The following is a 25498-nucleotide window of genomic DNA, read 5'->3' on the forward strand; positions in this document are numbered from 1 at the left end:
AAAATAGTAAGTAAATGACCTTTTCCCCTAGTTTATCAACAGTGCATATAATTTGCATAATTCATTGCACACACATTAGAAAGCGGTAGCTTTCAGCTCGGAGAAGGCAATGGCAAGCCACTCCAGTACTGTTGCCTAGAAAATCCCATGGATGGAGGAGCCTGGTAGGCTGCAGTCCGTGGGGTCGCTAAGGGTCGGACATGACTGAGCAACTTCACTTTCACTTTTCACTTTCACACATTGGAGAGGGAAATGGCAACCCACTCCAGTGTTCTTGCCTGGAGAATCCCAGGGACGGGAGAGCCTGGTGGGCTTCCGATGGGGTCACACAGAGTCGGACACAACTGAAGTGACTAACAGCAGCAGCAGCAGCAGCTTTCAGCTATTCCCTTATAAACAGAAAATCCATATTTCCATACTGTTTCCATACTATGTGATTTGACCAGACATCTTAAATCAAGGTAAACCTTTAAAGGCCAAATAGAGGGGATTTGGAGACAGTGGGGAAGGTTCCTCTGAGCAATTGGAAAATTCCAAGCAGAGGCTTCACTTGGGCCGATTGTAGGTTTCTCGAGGCCGCATGGGTCTGTAATGTGGGCCGGTGATGCATGGGGTAAATGAAGGCCTCCACTGCACAGAAATTATTTTTATGGAAAAGGCTCAGTGCTGTTTGGAATAGGGTAGAGTGAAGGGGTGGGAAGAGGACATGGTGCTTCTCAGGGGTCCCTTCATCCCAGTCCCAGAGTTCATTCTGCAGTCAGAGCCACAGGTAGGCTAAGTCACTCATTTACCTGTACCCAGGGTCCTGGCCTGGTTTATAGAGCCAGTGTGGGCGCTATGGGGCTTCTCTGGGGTCCCTCCATCCCACTCCCAAAGTTCACTTTGCAGTCAGAGCCACGGGTAGGCTAAGTCATTCATTTACCTGTACCCAGGGTCCTGGCCTGGTTTGTAGAACCAGTGTGGCTGCTCCCAGCCTGCATGGAACCCCATGGAACATTTAGACTCCAGGGTTTTATAAAGCCCACTGACTCGCTGAGTTGGCCTCCCAGCAAATCGTTCTTCTTTAGGATAACCAACTGAAAAAGGAAAACCCATACTCTAAATAGCATAGAACCAAAACTACAAAGTATTCTGAAGGGATTCAGAAAATGGAAAACACAGTACTTAAAATCCAGAAGCTATATATATATATATATATATATACACACATACATAGCATATATGTAAAATAAACATATATAAGCTTAATGCATAAGCATATATAATAATACATATTAAATTTATATTTTCAAGAAACCAAAACCATCATTTATAATGAGCATCAAAGGTAAAGTTAAAAGTTAAAATCACTGATGCATTCCTCACATTAAAGATATATATTCACATAGATTCCTTTTTTGCTTTAGAAGCATATGGTTTTTAGACTCCCTAACCATTCCCCAATGATGCACAGAATAAAAAGCATCTAAAGTCAGAAGTGCTGTAAGTCAGTTCTGAGCACACTTCACAGACAGCAGTGAATCACCTCACCAATATTGTTGAATCCATATGACTCCCTTGCTTTGGCCTCAGTGTACTCAGTTGTTGTCCATTTCCCATAGCGATTGGGATCCAATTCTATCAGATCAAAAGGTGGTTCTCCATGCAGGATCCAGTCACTGAGATATTTCCCAACCCCACCAGCATGGATTATGCCGTATCTTTCAAATACAGAAATAAATACCCTGTTATTAACACATATTACTTTCCAGCAATGAAACATGTCCAAATATTTCACAAGGCCTCAAAGCTGGAGTGTTCTATGCTATTCAGAACACACAATCAACATAATCTTTATACTATAATCTTTTTCCTCAAAAAAAAAAAAAGCAAACTAGTTTAAGCATCCAAATTAAATGTGCCTGACTTGATAACTAGTTAGTTTCCACAGTATCAAGAGATGCATGTCTGTAAAATAGCCTATGACTCTTAGCTAGTAAGGATCTCGCTCTAGGAAAATAGAGGCAAGGAAGCACACAGGCACGTGTGGTTGGTACCTTATCTTGAGCTATGATTATTCTCACTAATAGGAATCTTGCAAGAGAAATATGTGCACTCTGGTGTGGCACACCCATCCCCTCTCAGACTCGGTTTAGTTCAGGTCCCTTTAGCAATGATCTCTGTATGAGGACTTGGGCCATCATCATAGAGGCACACAGACATAAAGGCAATAACCCAAGGACTTGTGGGGAAGAAGGGGAGAAACAATGGCTCCTGTATTTTTCAACCATTGAGTCACTTGGTGTGGAGGATTAGCTTGTTTCTATATCCCCATGAAGATACTTTAAAACCAAAAACACGGGCTTCCCTGGTGGCTCAGCGGTGAAGAATTTACCACCAATGCAGGAGATACAGGTTAGATCCCTGATCTGGGAACCAACTAAGATCAGGGAGCATGTCTGCAGATCTTATGCAGAGCTGAAGAGCAATTAAGCCTACCGGGTGGCTCAGAAGGTAAAGAATCCTTCTGCCAAGGGGGAGACCTGGGTTCAAACCCCAGGTTGGGAAGATCCCCTGGAGGAAGGCATGGCAACCCACTTGAATATTCTTGCCTGAAGAATCTCCATGGACAGAGGAGCCTGGTGGGCTATAGTCCATGGGATTGCAAAGAGTTGGACACGACTGAGTGACTCAGCACAGATCAGCATATCCACAACTATTGAGCCTGTGCTCTAGAGCCTGAAGCTGCAACTACTGAAGCCTGTGTGCCCTAGAGCCCATGCTCCTCAACAAGAGAAGCACCGCAATGAGAAACCTGTGCACCACAATTAGAGTAGCCTCCACTTGCTGCAGCTAGAGAAAAAGCCCATGTAGCAGGGAAGACCCAGCGCAGTCAAAATCAAATGAATAATTATTTTTTCAAAGACCAAGAACATAAGTGGCAAATAATTTTATATCAGATGGAGGAATCAGGGTTTAATGTCACCCACGTGAGGTTCTACCCGCTCACTCTTGTGGGTAAAGTCTTGGGTAGTTCATCTGTGGTTTAAGTCAAGAGAAGCTTTCAAGGAATTGGATGAGCAGGGAGCCATGGGGAAAGGACTAGGAGCAAAAAGGAGCCACAAGAGCAGATGTCAAAATGCAAGAAATTCCAGTTCCCCAGATGACAACTACTTAGCCAGCACTGAAGCTTCTAAAAACATGGGAGAACCTGAGAAAAGACTGGAAATGCTAACTGCCTTTTTCTAAAACAAGATACCAATTTTACTATTTTATAAAAATGTTTTATATCATTTGTTATAATGATATATTTCCTTATATTTGTTATAAGGACATTTCTCAAGCAGGATAAAAAGATAGCAATTTATACTTCTCTAGATAATTTTGAAAAGAGACATGGCTCATCCAAATCACCCACAAAATCTCACTAAGTATCAAGAAAGCAAAAAAATTAAATATACGCTTAAAATAATTATGAACTATTTGCATAAACTGTTTATTCACTTAACCAGTTCCAGTGTTTGACTACAACTGTTACCATTTTTGAGAGCTAGAGATACTGTTTACAAGACGTGAAACTATATAAAGTTCTTTTGGCATTCACTGAGAGCATACCATTTACCAGGCATTGTTTCCCCCTAACATCTACCAGCTGATTTATGCTTTAGCAACTCTATTTTACCAGTGAGAAAACCAACCTGCACACAGGAGTTAAATAAGGTTGTCACACTGCAACAACGTGCAGATTCAGGATAAAATCTCAGTCTTCTGACCCCAGTACACACTCTGCTATTGGACGTTACTTTTTTAAGGGTTCTTCTTTTTTTTTTTTCTGCCAAGACACACATAACAGAATTTATATCCTTGGCAGACTCCTTGGGCATAGCCAGGGTTGTGCTTTGGTTTCGTGTGGACTCACTACCAGGCCATCATGTTCTTTATCTTTCAACAATGCATATGAGTAAATAATAGGGCAGAGTGCTGTTGCTTGAGGCGAATCCTGAATATAATCTATTTATTTATTTTTATGTTAAAAATGTGGTTTTTTTTAAACTTCAAACTTTTTATTTTATACTGGGGTATAGGTGGTTAACAATGTTGTGATAGTTTCAAATGGACAGTGAAGGAACTCAGTCATACATATATATGTAACCATTCTCCCCCAAATCCCCTCCTATCCAGACTGGCACATAATATTGAGCAGAGTTCCATGTGCTATACAGTAGGTGCTTGTTGGTTATCCATTTTAAACATAGCAAAAAAGGAAATTTCCACAAACTTTAGCCCTATAACCATTATTAAGTTATACGTAAAATCTCATACAATACATCTATTGAGATGGATGAAACATCTATTGATAGCCCAGAGTGGTTGAGAGTGAAAAGCATAGAGTAAGAGAGACCTGGGTATAATTCTTGTTCTGCCACTACCAGTTGTGTGACCTTGCAAGTTGTGTAACCACCCTGAGCTTTAGTCCCCTCACATGTGCACTTTATGATGCTGGTGGAGAATTGATAGACATGCATTTTAAAGCGTACAGTAGGCAAGTGACACACGGTGGCTGTTGGGTCCTTGTATAACCAGCAACAGAGTATGCCTCTGCCCAATGGATACGATTTTCATAAGGAAGTAACGTGTAACACAGAAGTGAAAGGGAACTCGATGAGGAAAGAAGAGTTAGGCTTTTCTTCTATGTCTAGCATTTATTTGCAGAGCCAATTATTACATGGCCCAGCTGCTAAGCCTTCTGAGTGTTTGTGTCTGCTTTTTTATGATAACTGTTAAACTGTCAGGCATTACATCTTACAGCACTCTCCTGTCTTTAAATTTGCTGTTTGTAATCTGTTCTAAGCCAAGATAACTGGATTCAGTTCAATACAACTCATTAAACATCTGGGGAGCACTGTGTTAGTCACCTAGAAGCAGGAGAACTTGCTATATTTGGGACAAAAGTAAAACAGCTTTGACTAGGGTAATGAAAATGAGCACCGGCATATCTGTAGACAGTTTGCAAGTACCTATTCTTTGGACTAGAATAACAGACAATACTGAAATGTGATCCCTGGGCCCCTCTCCAGACTACTGAATCAGAATCTATAGGAGGGGGCTGTATGGGAATATGTTTGCTTGTTGGTTTTCCAATTCAACACGTCTTTCATGGATTCTCACGACAAATAATAGGAATGTCATAGGTAAGATGCAAAGGAGGATGAAACACATGCAACTAAGAGCAGAGCTGAGATTTTGCTTTTTAACAAGCCCAGTGGCTCAGTGGTAAAGAATCCACCTGCAAGGCAGGAGACTCAGGTTTAATCCCTGGGTTAGGAAGATCCCTTGGAGAAGGAAATGGCAATCCACTCCAGTATTCTTGTCTGGAAAATCCCATGGACAGAGAAGTCTGGCAGGCTACAGTCCATGGGGTCACAAAAGAGTCAGACACGACTGAGTGACTCAACAGCAACTGGTGATTTTGGTGCTCAGCCACATAATATGGAAACTACTGGCCTTCAGAAGCATGGACTGGACCCCTGGGATAAGCTAGCATGGGCAGTCAACGTAAGCATTCCACCGTGTTTCATGAGAACTATTTCAGCAATCTCACCTTTTAAATAACAAAAGTGCCTTTAGGGGTTAGGCCAGATTGGTCAGAGAGTGTGAGGCAGTTTGATCCTACCCTACCTGTTGTCCTTCCCATTCACCTCACAGTGCCTAAAACCTGAGGAAATTACTCAGAACAACCACAGCAGGATGCCGACATCAAGCCTACACAAGCAGATACAACGTCTAGGTGATAAGTAACTAGTGTTCTAAAGAAAGCAACTGCCTAATTACCTTAGTAATAGGTGTTCTATTAAAGTAGAAATATCATGAGACCAGGTATACTGTCTGTTCATAGATAAAGAGCAATGATCCACAAAATGTATTGCCTAAATCAATAATTCAGTGATTCAGTTAATTGTAGGATCAAAACAAAATAAAATATTTAGGAATAAATTTAGCAAAAGAAGTGCAAAACTTATACTCTGATAACTACAAATCACTGTTGAAAGAAATTTTAAAAGTCCTAAACAAATGGGCTTCCCTGGTAGCTCAGCTGGTAAAGAATCCGCCTGCAATGCAGGAGACCTGGGTTTGATCCCTGGGTTGGTAAGAGCCCCTGGAGGAGGGCATGGCAACCCACTCCAGTATTCTTGCCTGGAGAATCCCCACGGACAGAGGAGCCTAGTGGGCTACAGTCCATGGGGTCCCACAGAGTTGGACACAGCTGAGTGACTAAGCACACATACAGCACACAAACACATGTAAGACATCCCTAGTGTGTGAATCGTAAGACTCAATATTGTTAAGATGGCAGTACTCCCCACTCAATATTGTTAAGATGGCAGTACTCCCCAAGTTGATCTACAAAAAGGCAATCCCTATGGAAATCCTTGATAAGCTAGTCCTAAATTTTACGCAAAAATATAAGAAGCCCAAATAGATAAAACAATACTGAATAAGAATAAAATTAGAAGAGTCACACTTCCCGGTTTTAGAACTTAGTGAAAAACTACCATAATCAAGGCAGCACGGTACTGGCCTAGGAACAGACACACAGCCTAATGGAATAAAGCTGAAAGTCCAGGAATAAATCCACACTTATATGGTAAACTGATTTTTCACAAGGATGCTGTGGGACAATAAAAAAATAAATATTTGGCCTTTGTCCTCAGTTCCTGGCATAGAGCTCCTAAAACTTTTGGAATTTATATTCTTTCATATGCTATGCTAACAGTTGGCTCCATGGAGAGGGGCCAGGGAAACCAGAGGCTACAGAATAGAGGCTGGTCACCAGAAGTTCAATCACCAGTGATCAATTGTTTTAATCCATTGTGCCTACGTAATGAAGCTTCCACAACAACTTCTAAACCACAGGGTTCAAAGAGCCTTTGGGTTGGTGAATCCACTGAAGTGCTAGGAAGATGAAGCACCAGAGAGGCTCATGGAGGCTCTGCAGCAGATCCTCCCTCCCAGACCTTGCCCTGCGCTTCCCTTCCATATGCATTGTTCCTGAGCTGCATTCTGTAGAATAAGCAGGTAAAACTAAGGAAGTTTTTCTTGAGTTCTGTGAGTCATTCTAGTGAATTATCAAAACTGAGGAGGGGTTGTAGGAACCCCCAAATCTGTAGCCATTCAGTCAGAAGGACAGGGGTTTCCCTGGAAGTTGAAACTGGCATCTGAAGTGAGGATGGTTTTGTGAGACTGAGTCCTTAACTAGTGGGGTCTGCACTCTGAGAGTGAGCAGCAGATTTGAACTGAAACTGTTGGACACTCAGTTGGTGTCAGAGAACTGGAGAACTAAGTGCTTGTGTCAGAAGTAGCATCAGAAAAAAAGACATCACAGGTGCCAACACTATTTAGTGAGTAAAGAGCAGTCTTTCAACAAGTGATGCTGGGACAGTTGGCTATCCTCAAAATAACCAAGCTGCGTACCTACCTCACAGCACATACAAAAATTAACTCAAGATTGAGTAAAGACCTAAATGTAAGTGTTAAAACTATAAAACTCTTAGAAAAAAAATAAAGGTATAAATCTTCATCAACTTGGATTAAACAAGTTTCTTATATATGATAGCAAAACTACATTCAAAAAAAGAAACACATACACATTTTGGACCTCACGGAAATTAAAAATTTTGTGCTTCAATGGATACCATCAAGAAAATTAAAAACCCACAGAATGGGGAAAACTTTGCAAATCATGTATCACATAAGGGTCTTATATCTAGAATAAAGAACTTCTACAACTTTACAATAAAAAGACTAATAATCTAATTTCTTAAATGGGCAAAGTATACAAACAGACATTTCTCCAAAGAAGATATACAAGGGATGCACAAAAGAAACATTCCCACATGCACAGGCCTATATATTGACTCTATAGGTGATTCCCTAGGCTCCCAGTTCCATTATACCTTCCAGATTCATAGCTCCATCTGGTTTTCTACCTCTGGATGTTCTGAAGACTTAACGCTGTCAAAAATTCAACTCATTATCTGCCTGGTTGTTGCTTCTTTTGGCCTCAGCAACCACAGGAGTAAGTTGGAAAGGTTGCCATCATTTGCTCCTTTTCTCTCTCCCTTAAGACCTAATGCAATCTGTCACCAAATCTCAGTAATTTTGTTTCTTCTCAGTCCACACTGCTGCTTCCTTAGTTCAGACCCCAACCTCTCTATTGTCCTAGAAGAAGAGCACCCCAACCAGTCTTGTGCCTCTGGTCAGACTTCCTGCCTTGTTTTCAGCTATAGCCCAGTGCCCAGCAGTAGACCCGGCCCAAAGCTGGCCAGTCACCAAACATCAGTTGAATAAATGGCCGAACAAAATAGGGAAGGAAAATAGAATATTAGAAACTGTGACATGACAGGAAAATAGGCTTGACATTAATATTCACAAAATTAATGGGACAAATGTTAGAGATGAGAGATCAAATGGGTAATGGAACCATAAATAGTAAGCAGCTTGGGTAATCATAAAGAAACAAATCATGCTGAACAAATATGAATTATGGTAAAAACTGCATCAGATATATTACACACTATTTTAAATTACCTTTGTCATATTGTGTTATGAAAACATCCTTGTAAAAGTGAGGCAAATTCATTTATCTGAGCATTCACAGCATGAAAGGAGACATAAATAATGGAAATGGCAAGAAATATGCAAAGAGAAAATTCCAGGAAATCACTGCCCTTCTGTGAACAAACCTGTCAAACCTATACAAGTCAAAGTTTTAAGACTGAAAATTTTTATTCCTTTCATGTCATTGCTCATGAAAGGGAGAAAACTCTCTGCCTCTCCCCCGTTTTCCATTTTTGGCCTGAGATTATGGGGCAAGACTTCTCTAAAATATGTAACTCTATAATAAATGTTGAGTTACACAGAGACACTCACCCAAAACCTACAGCCACCCAGTAGTTTCGGACCCCCTGGTGGGGCCCCACCATAGGCAGAATGTCAGGAGAGTAGGTGATGGGACCATTGACGATATTGATGATGTCAGCCTTCTTCAAGACTGGAACCAAGTCCATGGCAGCTTCAACGTGTTCCATGATTCGGTCTAGATCAGACTCAAAGAGCTCCTTTCCAAAACCTGAAAAGAAATGCCAGTGTTCAGAAAGAAGTAGAAATATTGTGTGACATCCCTAATATGTGGAATCTAAAAAGAAATTATACGAATGAACTTATTTACAAAAGAGAAACAGACTTGCAGACTTAGAGAACAAACTTATGGTTGCCGGGAGTCAGGGGGCGGGGGGAAGGGATAGTTGGGAGTTTGGGATGCACATGTACACACTGCCATATTTAAAGTGGATAACCCAGGGAACTCTGCTCAATGTTACGTGGCCTCCTGGATGGTAAGGGAGCATGGGGAAGAGTGGATACATGTATATGTATGTCTGAGTCCGTGTGCTGTCCACGTGAAGCTATCACAATATGTTAATCAGCTAGACCCCAATACAAAATTAAAAGTTTAGAAGAAAAAAGAAATGTCATTGCAGTGAGGATACCACACCTGTCCTGACATGTGCTCCAAAGTGACTTAAATCCCTGAATCCAAGCTTGCATTTAAAGATGGCCTATAAGGAAGTTACTTTTCTTTTTTCTTTTTAAATTCTATACTTGATATTCACTATCAACAGATGAGTATTGTTATATTATCATATTATACACTGAGAATAATAATGTTATTTCTTAAAACATTAAATCATGAAAGGTAACCTTTATAATAGAAAATTTTATTTTATTCATATTAGCAGTTTCCAGTATTTAATCTGATCACAATTTTAAAAACCAACAATAACTTGGTTTGTCAAGAGAGATCTTTTGCCCTTCAATTAACTATAAAATTCTATTCCATCCTCTCAGGTGAGGGCAAATGGGAGTTTACAAAGTTGTATCAAGACACAGGATAAATGGAAAACCACTTTAAGATGCAGATGATGGATTCTAGATACCTTTTAACTCTCAGCAGGGAAAGAATGGCAAGGAGGCCTCGTTCTTCAAGCCCTCTGCTACACACACACATCGAGGACTAGAATACTGTGAAAAGTCAAGGTCTTGGAACACAGTCTTCTCCTCCGTTGTGAAGGGCACTGTGACTGCGGGCAGGGCCACAGATGAGCTGCTACAAGAGTCTCCACCGGTGCTGGGGGTGTTTCCACACAGCAGCCAGCCAGCCACTTCCTGCTCCTCTGTGGACAGTATGCTGGGTAAGGGAGGCCTGCAGATCACAGGGTTACACCCACGCATGTGGGCACCCAGGGCCAGCCAACAATCTGGCTCTTCCTCCAACCAGAATTATTTAAATATTTGTTCAACACTTATGTGGAGGAGAGGCTGCCAGCACAGAGGAAGGACCTAGAGGTAGGCTCCTAGGTGGCAGCTCAGCCCACCCTCTGGGATCGGAGCTACTCCCCTCAGGCCCAAATGTGCAGAATCCACTGTGCAAAGTCAAGCCCTTGACTGGCTGGCCTGACATCTATGGAAGGTGGTTTATCATGTGCAGTAACTGGGCAAAGATGTTCTTTGAAGACTAGGAGGGAGGGATTCACTCTGTAGCCCAAGCAGCTTATCAAAGTATAATTCCAGAAAGCACTATCATCTGCATTTCTTCATATTCTCTATAATATTTGTGTGCCAACGACATTTTAGCTCCTCCTATAGATTAAAATCTGAGATACCTCCTTAGGTGACCCAATCCTTCATCTGGCTTTGCAGAAAAGTTTCATGAAAAAATTTAAAAAAAAATAAAAGTAAATAAATAAAACAGGTTCTTTTCTCCCTTATAGAACTTGAAAGAGAAACTATGGTACCTCCAGAGTTAGCATGGAGGCCTAAGCCTTTTCTACATCCATTTATGCAGCAGGAGAGAGCTTCAGTTCGCAGTCCAACCTATTCTGTTCTGCTGTAGATTTCAAGGCTTTCATTCTTAACAGGCTGCATGCCTATCCCTGATACCTGTTGTGTTACCAACTGTCAAAGCACAAGAGGAGCGGTATTCAAATCTAGAAACTAGACCAAGTAAGTAGAGGAGTGAGAAGGAAGGGGGGAGGCAGGAGATGTGGCCAGGTAAAAATTACCTGGGGCTTTCAAGCAGCAGGGAGCACTTCTTTTTTTCAGCTTTTCTACCACCAACTCTCTTTCCTTACTCCCTGCTGTGATTATTCAAAGGGATATGAGAGCAGAATTTACCTCAAACCCCTCACCTCCGATGTTCCAGGTATCTATTTGATAGTCTAGTATCATGGTGTCATCTTATTCTACAAACATCCCAGAACAACAGGAAGGACGACATGTGTGTGTCTGACCTGCACATGCTTCTGTTTGCCAAACCCACCTGAGGGGACTCCACTGGTGACCCATGAGTCCTGAACTTTCATTTTCTCCTGACTTTCATATGGACCAAACAAAAGCCCATCCCTTTCCTGCCGGAGGTAAAACGATCCTTCCAGGTCACGGAGCACTGGCAGTTCTCGCTTTAAAGCTTTCACTTCAGGGATGGTCGATGTGATGATATATTGATGCTGAACCGGAATGAGAGGATGTTCTAGTCCAATCATCTGACCTACTTCACGAGCCCAAAATCCTGAAATAATAAAAAGCATTAGATGTCACTTCACATAAAAATGTACCACAGATACCATTGATATGGCTATTTCAATTAAAATAAAACATTTAGAAGGATTCAGTACTCATGGCAAAGTCTAAAGAATGTCATAACAACACCAACGAACTAATCCATGATGCAGAAATAGACTCATCAGCATAGAGAATAGACTTGTGGCTGCCAAGGAAGGGGGAGGGACAGAAGGGGAGTTTGGGGTTAGTAGATGCAAACTGGTATGTATAGGATGGATAAACAACAAGGTTTTACTGTATAACACAGGGAACTATATTCAATATCCTGTGATTAACCATAATGGAAAAGAATATGAAAAAGAATGTATGTGTGTATATTATATATATACGTATATATATTATATATAAAACTGAATTGCTTTGCTGTACAGAAGAAATTAGCACAACTTTGAAAATCAACTATACTTCCCTAAAATTAATTTTTAAGAAATGAATGTCCATAACAACTTTAAACTTTTTGTCATTGCAAAACTGAATGGGGAAAGAGAAGACAATATTTTACACTACCCCAGAGTTCTGAAGACTCTAAGGGAACTCCATTCCTGAAAAAGCATCTTGCCCAAAGCAAAGGTATGGGGGAAAAAAATCTTTGAAGGAAAAAATAAACAAATGTCACAAATATGAAAAAGACAGTAATGGACTGACCTTACTTGTGTAACAGGGAGGTCAGGCAATGAAAGAGACCCTGGGTAGCTGTGATCAGCATAATAATATGCAGAATAAAACCCTTCTAGTCAGCCCTCTATCCCCAGACTATCTCCAAATCCTGGGAGCCTAAAATTCTACAAATACAGAATTGTTCTGTCAACTTGAAATTTGAAAATGTATATACTTTGGGAAAAATAACAACTTAAGTTCTCTGTTATATTAAAAGTTGAGTTTGGATATGTTTGCAAGACCCTTTATTGCAAAGGCAGAAGGCATCTTGAGCAAGAGGGAGGTAGTGCCCCAGCAAAGGGGAGAGGGCCCATAGGTAAGTGAGCATTCCCACAACCTGTTTCTCCCTTCACAGAGTGCACGGGAGCATCGCCTTGGGGGAAACTAATATTACTTTTTTCTAATTGCAAAAGACAGAACCAGATAAGTTGTGGCTGAAAGGACCCTGATTCTCTCCCCTCCCCAGTGACTCTTCAGTCTACAGATGTGGAGCTCAAGTCCAAAATGATAAGGAGACATGCCCAAGCTCACACTGGGAGATTCTGGAGTGGTCACATCTTATTGCTTTTCTGGCTACAGAAAGACTGTTCTAAAAATCCAACACATATTCAACTGAATAAAGGTATTTTAGAACCTAAAATGACAAAAACAATTATTTGTCAGGGATACAGGGCCACCAGATCCACCAATGATTTATTGGGAGGATGGTGGGTCCTGTTTGCTTGTTTGTTTCATAATAATGTTGAATGGTCATTCTAATGATTAGGGAATCTTCCCCAAGTCATTTCTTTAGAGGTTGCATTCTCTAAACTTTTAACTATTTCTGGGTGTTGTTGTTGGTTATTTTTTTGGTGGGGGCAACCTGGTAAGGAGTCCTGAAGTCTCTGTCACTATGAAGTTCAGAGCTAGACACAAATTATCAACCAAATCTCAGAACCCTGATGATGTTCTCTTATGTGACATCCAAACATCACTCTTGGATTCTCTTGATTTGTTTTAGCCTAACAGCTAAGCTGGTCACTCTTGGATAACAGAAATGGGTGCCATTTGCAAACCAAAAATCTTACCTGGGGACATAAGAGCTACCTGCTGGTCTTTGAATAATTTAAAGATTTAATTTATTCTTGCTGATAGAAAGATGTAGATTACCAATATCAAGACTTTGCAGGATAATATAGTAAAGCCATATGTTCTAGTTATATGCACTGGAGCAGTTTTAAAATATAAAAAGCCAAAATATTTAGCCTAGCATTTCAAACCACTGCAGCGGTTAATAAGCTCATTTCAGTTAAAAACAAAAATTAAAAAAATAAATTCTGTCCTACTCAAACATATTTACAAATTTCTGAACCTAATTGTTTGCTTATTAATACACTTCATCATTAAAATAAAGTGGAAATGTAGGCATAAGCATCATATAACTATCTTACTCCAAACCCCATAGCAAGCCCTACACGGTTTTCCCCTACACTGTGGTGGTGTTTGTTGGCGTTCTCTTCCTCTATATGTCAATCAAGTTAACCTAAATCTTGCCAGGATTACACTTTAACCCTTGCTTGATCACCCCCTGACCAAGTTCAAAGGAAAGAGAAACAAATGTGGAGGAATCTTCTATAATCTACCATTATCATCTGAAAAACATAGAAGAGTCAATAAAAATGATCATTAGAAATGGCTTCCATTTTAAAAATGCAGTGATTAATAGAAACAGAGTTTAAATGAACAGTACGGGTTTGTGGACAAGTTTACTTCCAGTAGATGGTTTATACAGTGACAATGATGGTTTATACAGGGACATTCTCTGAGGCAAAGCCTGGACAAAATTAAACACTTCTTTTTGGCTGAATACTGGGCTTCATGTTGGCATGACCCAATCACATTTCTGATTTACCATATTAGGAAAATTCTTAAGTAAAGTTTATAGAGTTAACTTAGGCTTAATGAGTAGACTGGAAATGAGGTCAAGAGAAACATTCATCATCAGCCATCACAGCAATTAACTCCTGCCCTTGCCCTTGAGCGGCTCTGGAGCTCAGGTTGGATCCCCAGGGATGAGCAAAGCTGTGTTCAGAGCAACACTAAAGGCGGGTTAGCCTACTGCACACCAAGAAGTCAGCAGGGTGAGAAACAGTTCCTCAGCTCCGCTTGCTCGACAAAAAGCTCCCCACATTCCCTCTTCTGTGGGAACAAAATATACAGGAAACACTGATATAGCAGTGTTTCTCAAAAGATACTTACAGTCCATCTGGTACAGACAGTACAGTACTGCCTGGAGCCTTGTTTAAGATACAGCTTCCCAGCCAGACCACCTGGGAAACTTCTCATGGTGACTCTTATGCACCTAGCTCGAAAACCAAGCTCTGTGGGAAGGCAGGTTACCAGCAGAATGTGTGCTGGATGACCCCAGAGCAACTGAAAGGAGCAGGGAAATCTTAAGGGTGGTACCAAGAAGCTATACACCCAATGCTAGTGTTTCCCAGACCAGGGCACAGGCCTTCCAGGAAATAATTATAATAATCAAAATCATCATCATTATTCTACTGAATTTGTTTAGTGCTTTCTATGTGGTTTAGTGGCTAAGTTGTGTCCAACTCTTTGCGCCCCCATGGACTATAGCCCGTCAGGTTCCTCTGTCCATGGGATTCCCCCAGGCAAGAATACTGGAGTCGGTTGCCATTTCCTTCTCCAGGAGATCTTCCCCATCCAGGGATGGAATCTGAGTCTCCTGCATTGCACGCAGATTCTTTACCAACTAAGCCACCAGGGAAGTCTCTTATCTGGGTACTTAACATTATTAGCTCATTTACTGATCATAATAACTTGGTGAGACAGCAATTAGTATTCTTGCCTGGAGAATTCCATGGACAGAGGAGCCTGACAGGTTACAGTCCATGGGGTCGCAAAGAGTCAGACATGACCAAGTGACTAACACTTTCACACACATCTTTGTTTTACAAATGGGTTACTTACCCATTTGTCACACAGCTGGCAATAACGTGTCTCTGGTCAAGAGAGCCACTGCACTGGACAGTGCTGGAGATACATCAGCAAACTGACAAATTTTTGCTTTTACACTTCCTTTTTCATGGCTATCCTGAAGACTCAGCAGCCTTCCGCTATGACTCCGTGTAAAGAAACGTTTAGCAGGTTATGGTACAGTTGAGTAACTAATACATTACCTTTACATCTTTTACATTTTGGTTATATTTCCAAGTCTATATCCCAGTGATGTTAATTAGGTTTCAGAGCTGCCAGAAGGCTATCTCTGAAATTTATGAGACATCTTGGTCTCACCAAATAACTCTGGGAAACATTCCATCAGACACACATTCTAAATCATGTCAGCACAATGCCTTCTGCAGATGGTTGCTTTTATTCATAAAATTACTCATTGCTAGCTTTAAGTATAGAAGAGGGTATGTCCAAAACTTCACCCCCAATTACTGAGGCTTACATTTAGGGGAACCTCCATACTTTAAATAAAAAGGTTTTTTTTTTTTTAATAGACATAAATAAGCACACACTCCTCCATCCCTTCCACAGACTACTAATATGTGATAAGTTAGATTTTCTCCAATAACGCTCGCCAATGGAAGAAAAGAGATGGAGAAGAAAAAGGAAAAAAAAAAGAAGATATGGGGCTGAGATGAGATCTGAATGGCATAAAGAACTGAGAATTGAGACAACACAGTTCTTTGTATGGATTCCCATGAGGCTCAGTGGTAAAGAATCTGCCTGCCGATGCAAGAGAGGCAGATTCAATCCCTGAGCTGGGAAGATTCTCTGGAGGAGGAAATGGCAACCCACTCGAGTATTCTTGCCTGGGAAATCCCATGGACAGAGGAACTTGGCAGCCTACAGTCCACGGGGTCGCAAAGAGTCAGACACAACTGAGCAACCAAGTGCACAAGCACACAATTCTTCACATAACTGTGAATAAGCAGCTACCTGGAGCTATCAAGACCTGAGGATGGAGCTCAGATGTGGCTAGTTAAAGGCATCAGGAGCAAAGGCATTCAGAAGCAGGACATCTGAAGAACAGTATTCTGATGCTGCTCTGGGATTTGTTTTTTGAGGCCAGCACCAGAAATATTTCTCCAGAACCTCCTGCCCTTGTTCTCCTCTGCCCAGGCCACCCCACAAGATTGCACAGCTGCCAGAACACCTCATTCGGTAACCAATGTCTTAGACTTAGGTCAGATCTCTGGAAATTATTCTTTCTCTTCAGTGACTCCTTATTCCTCACAAATTGTGCTTTAGAAAAAAGAAATATTATGATGGCAATGAGTTGCATGAATAAATATTTATCCATTTTAGGAAAACAAGAGATAAATGTGTTAAATTAAGGTTTTCTATGTTATTTCTCAAAACAGTTGAGAGCATGTGGCTGCCTGAAGTATTGCGTAAGAAAAATCATGGGATTTGTCTAAGTCTCTCTGAAACGAGTTCAGTGATCAATGAGCAATGTCTGTCACAGGTGCTGGATAAGAAGTCAGAGAATGTCTGCTTAGTATTTACTATCCCTATGAAAACTGTCAAATGTTTTTAGAGGCTGAATTCATGAGACCATAAAGAAAGTTGCAAGATGACAAAGAATTTTTGCTACTTGGAAAAAGAGAAAGAACAGTTTTACTGCCTTAGATCTTCTGGCAGAATTTAGACCAGGTGTATACAAGGACAGTGGGGGGGTTGGAGGAACCCAACCTGATGGAGATTTCCTTGGGGGCAGGGCAAGTGAAGTTCAAAAACAAAGCAATGCTTTTGCTTTTATTTTTTAGGCTAGTCATCTTACATTATTTAGAATTTCAAATGATGTCAAAGAATGAGATTTTTATGCTTTATAAATGGGAGCATGGATTAGAAAGAGTCAGAAATACTACCATAAGCTCTTAAATATTGAAGACATTACTTTTTCCAGGATCACTAAAAATGTTTTGTTAAATAACATCAAACAGAAGATACAATTTAAAGGAAAGAATCCTAAGAGTACCTGCTTCTGGCATGTTCTCATGGCATTTCATCTGATCTGATAAATATAAAGGTTGTTTTCATTTTATAAATATAGCAATGACTTAAAGAGCAGACCACGAGAAAATCAACAGCTGCCTCATGCTTATTTTAGGTTTTAAATTAACCATTATGTACCATAGGTAAATATAAATTATTAGCTCAGGTTAGACTGCACAAGCAGTTTCATTTGCACAAGAATTTATTTTTTAGTGTGTTATTTGAAAATTACTTTATAGGCAAAGGACCTGATAGAAAGTGTGTTAACTCAAGAATCCAAAGACCCAGGTTCAAGTCCTGGTTTTGACAAAACTGTCATTTTGCCAATTAGCATAACTGTCACTTTGCAATAAGCATAAACTTCTTGGACTTTGATCTTCACAAATGGAAAATGAGTGAGTTGTTCCGTTCCGTTCCGTTCTGTCGCTCAGTAGTGTCCGACTCTTTGCGACCCCGTGGACTGTAGCCTACCAGGCTTCTCCGTCCATGGGATTCTCCAGGCAAGAATACTGGAGTGGGTGAGTTGTTAGCTTATCTCAAATATCCCTTTTGGCTTCAATATACTGAGTCTAAATTGTAACAGAGCAAACTAAAGAAAAGATTATGTAATACATTTAATGAGTTAAAAGTTTTTTGAATAGAGTCAAGTAATCAAAACGGATGAGAAAGGATACAAATGATCCCATTTGCTCTAAAAAGCAAAAAGACAATGCTCATGAATTTGAACATTAGAATTTGGCTATTATTGTAAAGAAGGCAAAAATTTAGGAAGGAAAAAGAAGCATGGTTTGGCAAAATATGACCCAGAACAGAATAAGATGGAAAACCAACTTCTTATGGATAACCAAGGGCAGAGTCATATCTCACATATGAAGAACAAGGTGATGGAGGGAGAGATCTGTAGCTTAGAAACAGACAAAATGTTCAACATGAGAGCATCACAGTGTTTCATAACAATGTTTAGAGTATAAAGAATTACTTTACAGCTAAATGTCTTATTTCTTTGCCACTTGAAAAAAAAACCCCACTATTAGAAAAGATGCTTACCTGCAGCATTCACAATCCTATTTGCTCTCATAGATCCATGTGGTGTTTCAACATCCCAGGTTCCATCTGACCTTGGTTTCAAAGAAGTCACTGGGGCAGGATATTTTAAAAGGGCACCATATTTCCTAGCCCCAGCCGCCAGGGCCATAGTTAGAGAATAAGGATCAATGTGACCATCTCCAGGATTATACAGTCCAGCTAAAATCTAAATGGATCATACAAGAGTCAATATTCAAATAAATTTATATATATACTCACTCAGTATCCTGCCAGCAAATATTCCATGAAATTAAAAGACGCTTACTCCTTGGAAGGAAAGTTATGACCAACCTAGATAGTATATTAAAAAAGCAGAGACATTACTTTGCCAACAAAGGTCTGTCTAGTCAAGGCTATGGTTTTTCCAGTGGTCATGTATGGATGTGAGAGTTGGACTGTGAAGAAAGCTGATCACCGAAGAATTGATGCTTTTGAACTGTGGTGTTAGAGAAGACTCCTGAGACTCCCTTGGACTGCAAGGAGATCCAACCAGTCGTCCTAAAGGAAATCAGTCCTGGGTGTTCATTGGAAGGACTGATGCTAAAGCTGAAACTCCAATACTTTGGCCACCTCATGTGAAGAGTTGACTCACTGGAAAAGACTCTGATGCTGGGAGGGATTGGGGGCAGGAGGAGAAGGGGATGAAAGAGGATGAGATGGCTGGATGGCATCACTGACTCAATGGACATGAGGTTGAGTGAACTCCGGGAGTTGGTGATGGACAGGGAGGCCTGGTGTGCTGTGATTCATGGGGTCGCAAAGAGTTGGACACGACTGAGTGACTGAACTGAACTGAAACAAGCTTTTTGAAAGAAGTTTGCAATTGTCTCCAACATTCATTCTTCCCTCCCCCAGAAAGCAATGAAAGACAAATGTTTTTTAGACACATAACCACTAAGAACAAAGAGTGTCCGATAGCTGGTAGCCATTAGTTTCAGCTTGTAACTAAAACTGTTACTAAATTCTGGTCAATGAAATGCAAATGAAAGTATCATGGTCACATGAATCGTTTTAAAAAGACAGCTGGCATATGCCTCTTGTCCCTTCTTTGTCCCTTCCTCCACCCTGCTGTCTGGGATGCAGACACGATGGTTGGTGCTCTAGCTGCCATCGTGGAATAAGAACAAAAGAGCCACACCCTAGGAATGGCAGGGCAGTGATTTAGAAGACAACTGGGTCCCTGGGTCTTCATGGCGAAGAGTCACCATTCAAGCCCTGGACTACCTAAATAAAAGAGAAATAAACACCTATCTTGTCTAAGCATTACTATTTTGGTTTCTGACATTTTTAGTCAAAATCTAATACTAATTGATCAGTTATTTGTATTTAATTATTTAATACTATTAATAAATTCACATGTTAAATATATAACTGGTATTGGGAAAATGTGTACTTGATTTAGTCATTCAACAACTAGTTCTTAAATACCTACTTTGTGCTAGGGCTTGAGATACTGAGGGAGAAACAAAGAAGAATCCAACTCAGATGAAACAAGGAGGAAGCACTGAAATACACAGTTGCTGCTGCTGCTGCTGCTAAGTCACTTCAGTCGTGTCCGACTCTGTGTGACCCCATAGATGGAAGCTCACCAGGCTCCTCCGTCCCTGGGATTCTCCAGGCAAGAACACTGGAGTGGGTTGCCATTTTCTTCTCCAATGTGTGAAAGTGAAAAGTGAAAGTGAAGTCGCTCAGTCGTGTCCGACCCCTAGCGACCCCACGGACTGCAGCCCACCAGGCTCCTCTATCCATGGGATTTTCTAGGCAAGAGTACTGGAGTGGCTTGCCATTGCCTTCTCCAGAAATACACAGTTAGTTCTCATCTATTCAACAAAAATCTGTTAAGCACCAAGTGTGGGTAAGAGGCTTTTGTCAATTTTTTCCTGCATCGATTGAGATGACCATGTAGTTTTTCATCCTTTACTCTATGTATGCAATGTTACATTGATTAATTTTTCAGATGTTAAACTAACCCGGCATAAGGGATAATTTCCACTTGGTTATGCTAAAGAATCTTTTTTTATAAGTTGCTGAATTCAATTGGCTAGTATTTTGTTGAGGATTTTTACATCAGTATTCATAAGAGATACAGGTCTTTCTTTTCTCATGTTGTCTTTGTCTAGTTTTGGTATACATTCTGGCCTCATAAGTTGGAAAGGGTTCACTTCTCTTCTATTTTTGGAAGACTTTGTGAAGAATTGTAGTAACTCTTCTTTAAATGTCTGGGCCCAGTGAAGCCATCTGGGGTCCATCTTTCCTTTGTGGGAAGTTTTGGATTACTAATCCAATCTCTGGTTACAGGTTTAGCACAAGAGAATTTTGATTTCAATGGCATTAGTATTATTGTAAATTTCTAAATGTCACTTGTCTTCCCTGGTGGCTGAGATGGTAAAGAAACTGCCTGCAATGCAGGAGACTGGGGTTCAATCCCTGGGTGAGGAAGAACCCCTGGAGAAGGGGATGGCAATCCACTCCAGTATTCTTGCCTGGAGAATTCCATGGACAGAGGAACCTGGTGGGCTACAGTCCATGGAGTTGCAAAGAGTCGGACATGACTGAGGGACTAACACACACACAAACATCACACTGGTCTTTTATAATGGATATGTCCTTATGCAGTGATCCGGTATCTATTTGATTTGGAACCCTGCCCAGATGCAGACAGTACTCTTCCCACATATTTCCACTGCCTAATATTCTTTAGAAAAATCTGTGATGGTGAGGACTTGCAGCAAAGCACCCAAGATTGGCATACAAACAGAAGGATATGCTTCCTAGCAGTGGTGGCAGAATGCTAATGCAGACGCTGCGCTGCAACACCAAACTGCCACCACACTGAATCGCACAAGACTGTAGACAGGGAATGCAGCAGCCCGTGAAGACTCCCAGAGGCAAACTCCCAGATCAAAGCTGGGGCTCCCAGGTCAAAGCTATGCACTCTCTTGGATCAGAGACACTGCCAGACTTACCAGGGAGAAACATAAGCCTCTGCTTCCCTGAACAGACCTACCTGATAACCCTGAGGTAGTATGTACAAAGGAGTCAGAGAGCCTAGGTGCAAATCTCTGCTCCAGCTTTCTAACTGGATGGTCTTGGGCCCACTAAGTGAACCACGCTGCAGTTTCCTGTTTCTTGATAATGTGTGTGTGGGGGTCTGTGGGTGTGTTGGTGTGGGTAGGTTCAGTCGCTCAGTCCTATATGACTCTTTGTGACCCCATGGACTGTAGCCTGCCAGGCTCCTCTGTCCATGGAATTTTTCAGGCAAGAATACTAGAGTGAGTTGCCATTTCCTACTCCAGGGGATCTTTCTGATGCAGGGAATGAACCCATGTCTCTTGTGTGTCTCCTGCATTGGCAGGCAGATTCTTTACCACTGAGCCATCTGGGAAGCCCAAATGCTTCTTATTTTTATTGTGAAGATGAAATGAGATTATATATGTAAAAGGCTTAGCATAATACCTAGTACATAATTATGTGCTGTAGTGTTAGGCAGTGCAGTATTAGTCATTTTTACTATTACTCAAAAGGGATTATCACTCAGCAAAAAGACACTAACTATCCAATCAATCAATACCTGATACAGAGATTGTCAAGCTAGTTTATTTGAGTTAGGTGATATTTGTGTAGCAATATATATTAGGTATAGCATGTATTTCTATCTTTGATTTTATTTAAAAAATTAATAATATATTCTTTCTACACACACATTTATCACACCCAGTTATTTTCTTTGCATGTCTCAAGCAGAAGGTTTATTATAAAAACCTCTAGATCTGAGGGACACAGTAATAGAGAGGTATTGAAAATGTTTCCTTGGTTGTCATAGGTAGAAAACTAATCAGATTGTTCATTACTTTTACTTTATTTAATATACATAATATCCCACCTTCTCATTTACCCAAATTTCAGCATTAAACATCTGATTTTGTCATTCAAAATGTATGCACAAAGTTTTTCTATTTTTAATTAACTTTCTAAAATAGCATTTTCTAATCTTAATTCAAATTAACAAATGGTGAAAATGCCCTTAAGATAAATACCTTATTCATGTTGAGTAAAGGAAACATTTCTTGAATTTTTTCAGGTTCAATAATATACTGCTCTGTTGCATGCCAGCCAGTCCGAGTCATTTGATATTTAAATTCATCTACCCTTACAGGAGTGGTAGCAATTCTGATACTACCTGGCTGATGGAATCCCACCACCTGCAACAAAGATATCAATAAAAACTCATCAGTAAATCATGATCTGGCACTCAACCACGGTTCTTCTTCAGCACAATGAAAACGCAGGTGTGCCAGAAAAGAGATTCATGATGCATGATAGTGATAACTATACATCATGTTTGCCTCATACAAAAAGATATTCATTCAAGGAGTATTCACGAAGTGCCTCCTCTGTGCCAGGCACCATACTAAGCCCCTAGAGATGCTGCTGTGAACAAGAGAGAGGAAGACCCTGCCTGGATGGAGCTTACAGTCTGCAGGTAAAGACAGATAGCTGAATGCATAATTACAACATGGATAGTGTTCATCTACAGAGTGGAAGAAAATTATGTGAAAAAAGAAAAAGTTGAAGAGGGAACATGAAGAATTAGAATGTTGCAACAAAGAGAATAAGTATGAACTGAAAGAAACATTCATTTGGCATTGACTGAAATTCTTTACTTGGCCAACACTGAGCGAGGGAGGCCCTGAGTGACAGAGATAAAAAATGAAGTCCTTGGACTTCTCTCGTGGCCCAGTGCTTAAGAATCCATCTGCCAGTGAAGGAGACGTGAGTTTGATCCCACATGCTGTGGAGCAGCGAAGCCCATGAGCTGTAACTACTGAGCCTACATGCCCTAGAGCCTGTGCTCGGCAACTAGAGAAGCCACTGCATTGAGAAGCCTGCACCCTGCACCTAGAGAGCAGCCCCTGCTTGTAGCAACTAGAGCCCGCACACAGCAATGAAGACCCAAAACAGTCACAAAGATGCAGTCCCTATCCTCGATTTGCTCAGAGTCTGTAGGAAAGACCAATTAAATAAAGTAAATAAAGCAACAACCACAACTGAGACAGATTCGTGTTATAAGAGGGTTGTGCACTCGTGTTCTTAGAACCAAGAGATGCACACTCAGTCCCATCTGATTGCTGGGCGAAGAAAGTCAGGGATGGCTTCTCAAAACAGACGACTCCTGGGAAGGTGGAGGGTGATGCTGAAATGGGGACTAGAGGGAATATCGTCTCAGGGACAGAGATCAGCTCATTCTAGAACTGTATATAATTAAGAATAGCCGAAGCATATAAGCAAAGAGTGGCAGGAGAAAATGTTGGGAAGGCAGGCAGGGCTTAGCTAATAAAGGCCCCTCCTTGGCTTTTGTCCTGTAGACTGTGGGGAGCCATGGGGTGGTTTTAGGAAAGGGAAATGGCATGAAAATTTTAAGTAGACTTCAGTCTTAGTCTATGGATACTCTTTGCCTGCCACTTTATTTTGAAAGTACCAATACAAATGAGATGAGATGAAAATAAAAGTAAGGGGCTTTAAGGGAAGCACTTTTCAAAGTCATGTGACAATCTGGCATGTATGATCATCAGATCCTTTGCAAACCAGTGCTGAAAGACTCTGATTTCTTAGTTTCCAGATATGAAGCTGACCAAAGATATTTTTAAAGACTGCTTTTTATTCTCTTCTCATTTAAAAAATCAAGAGGAGCAGGTAATTACATGGGTAATATACTTCAAGAAATTCAGTTGATTAAAAAGTAAGCTCTAGAGGTTCTCCTTAAACTCTCATCAGAATCTTCCACCACATTAGACATTTCACGTGCCATAGATGTCACCACAGACAGTGAAACATGATGATATCAAAATCCTTCAGTAATCTTCTGTACCCCAGAAACTGACCTAAAAGATAACTTCAAGTTAAATGCATTTACCTGTCCAGTTTCTTCTTCCAGTTTCTCATAAAGTTTGATGCTATAGTAATGTATTTTCTTTAAGTTTATTCCAGGATGAAAGTAAGTTGTTAAACCTGCCTTAAAAGTAGAGAAGAAAGGAAATACCAAAAAAAAAAAATTAGCATTTTCAAAATGTTAATAATTTATCTGTTAAGAATTAAATTACTGTTGGTGAGAAACTGAGAAGTACCAGCCAGTCCTTTGGGGGTGAAAACACATCAGAATCAGTTCGAACACACATCGCTTAAGGCTCATGACAGTTACAAGAACCCATCTGAACCACATAAATAATGTAAGAACCAGCCACCAAACATATACGTTAAGTCCATAAAAGTTATTAGAGAAAGAGTTGTTTGCACATTCAGAAATGGGGTGACTTAGATGGAATCACTTAGGTTGGGAACATACAGTATTAGGAAGAATGAGGGGGGGGTGACATATAATGTGGACTCAAACTAACAAAGCATGTGTGTTCCCTTAAGGAGAAGAACTATGAACAAGCAAGCAAAAGTTTTCCTTGTCCCAGTCCCCACCAGTCCCTTGAATTGAGCAGTCCTCCTGTTTCCTTTCTTGAAATTTCCAAAACTGAAGAACTAGAACATTCCCAAGAACTAGAGCCTATTGAGTGGTAAACAGACTTTGGTTGTAGCTTAACCAGTTTCATGAACGAGCACATAGCCTGTACCCCACAAATATTTCCTGAGTCAATACTGAATAATCAGTCTCAAGAAAAAATCTAAATACTACATTCCAAAATCTCTTCTATCAATTCTAGCAGATATAATATAGCATCCAGACAAAGAATTCGAAGCAATGATGTGAAGCAGATTCTCTCAATTAAATGTCTGGGGCCCCATTCTGTAGCTAATTTACCCTGGAAGGCTCATCCAAACACAATCTGTTTAAAATAAAATCTGTTTAGGAGTATTTATAAGGTTCTTCTAGGATTGTATTGGGCATTTGGTTCTCTTGAACTCAAAGATACCCCCATTAATGTCATATGATGTCACGTAGATGCAGAATCTAAAAAAGACACAAATGAACTTATGTACAAAACAGACACAGACCCACAGATGTAGAAAACAAACTAATGGTTACCAAAGGGGAAAGGGCTGGGGGAGGGATAAACCAGGAGCTTGAGATGAACAGATACAC

The 25498-nt window shown here is 40.5% G+C and overlaps 1 protein-coding gene across 1 annotated transcript in view; it reads right to left on the reverse strand.

The window, feature by feature from the left end:
- Positions 1-25498, reverse strand: part of DMGDH (dimethylglycine dehydrogenase) — a 77701-nt gene that overhangs the window by 43841 nt on the left and 8362 nt on the right. The window contains 7 exon segments of the mRNA XM_055437459.2: positions 923-1076; positions 1531-1700; positions 8911-9109; positions 11357-11605; positions 18370-18574; positions 22446-22610; positions 24323-24421. Of these exon segments, the coding sequence (XP_055293434.2) occupies positions 923-1076; positions 1531-1700; positions 8911-9109; positions 11357-11605; positions 18370-18574; positions 22446-22610; positions 24323-24421 (1241 nt within the window).

Source organism: Moschus berezovskii, chromosome 9 (genome assembly GCF_049115385.1).
Source record: "Moschus berezovskii isolate FMDL1 chromosome 9, NW_MosBer_1.0, whole genome shotgun sequence".
Taxonomy (NCBI): Eukaryota; Metazoa; Chordata; class Mammalia; order Artiodactyla; family Moschidae; genus Moschus; species Moschus berezovskii.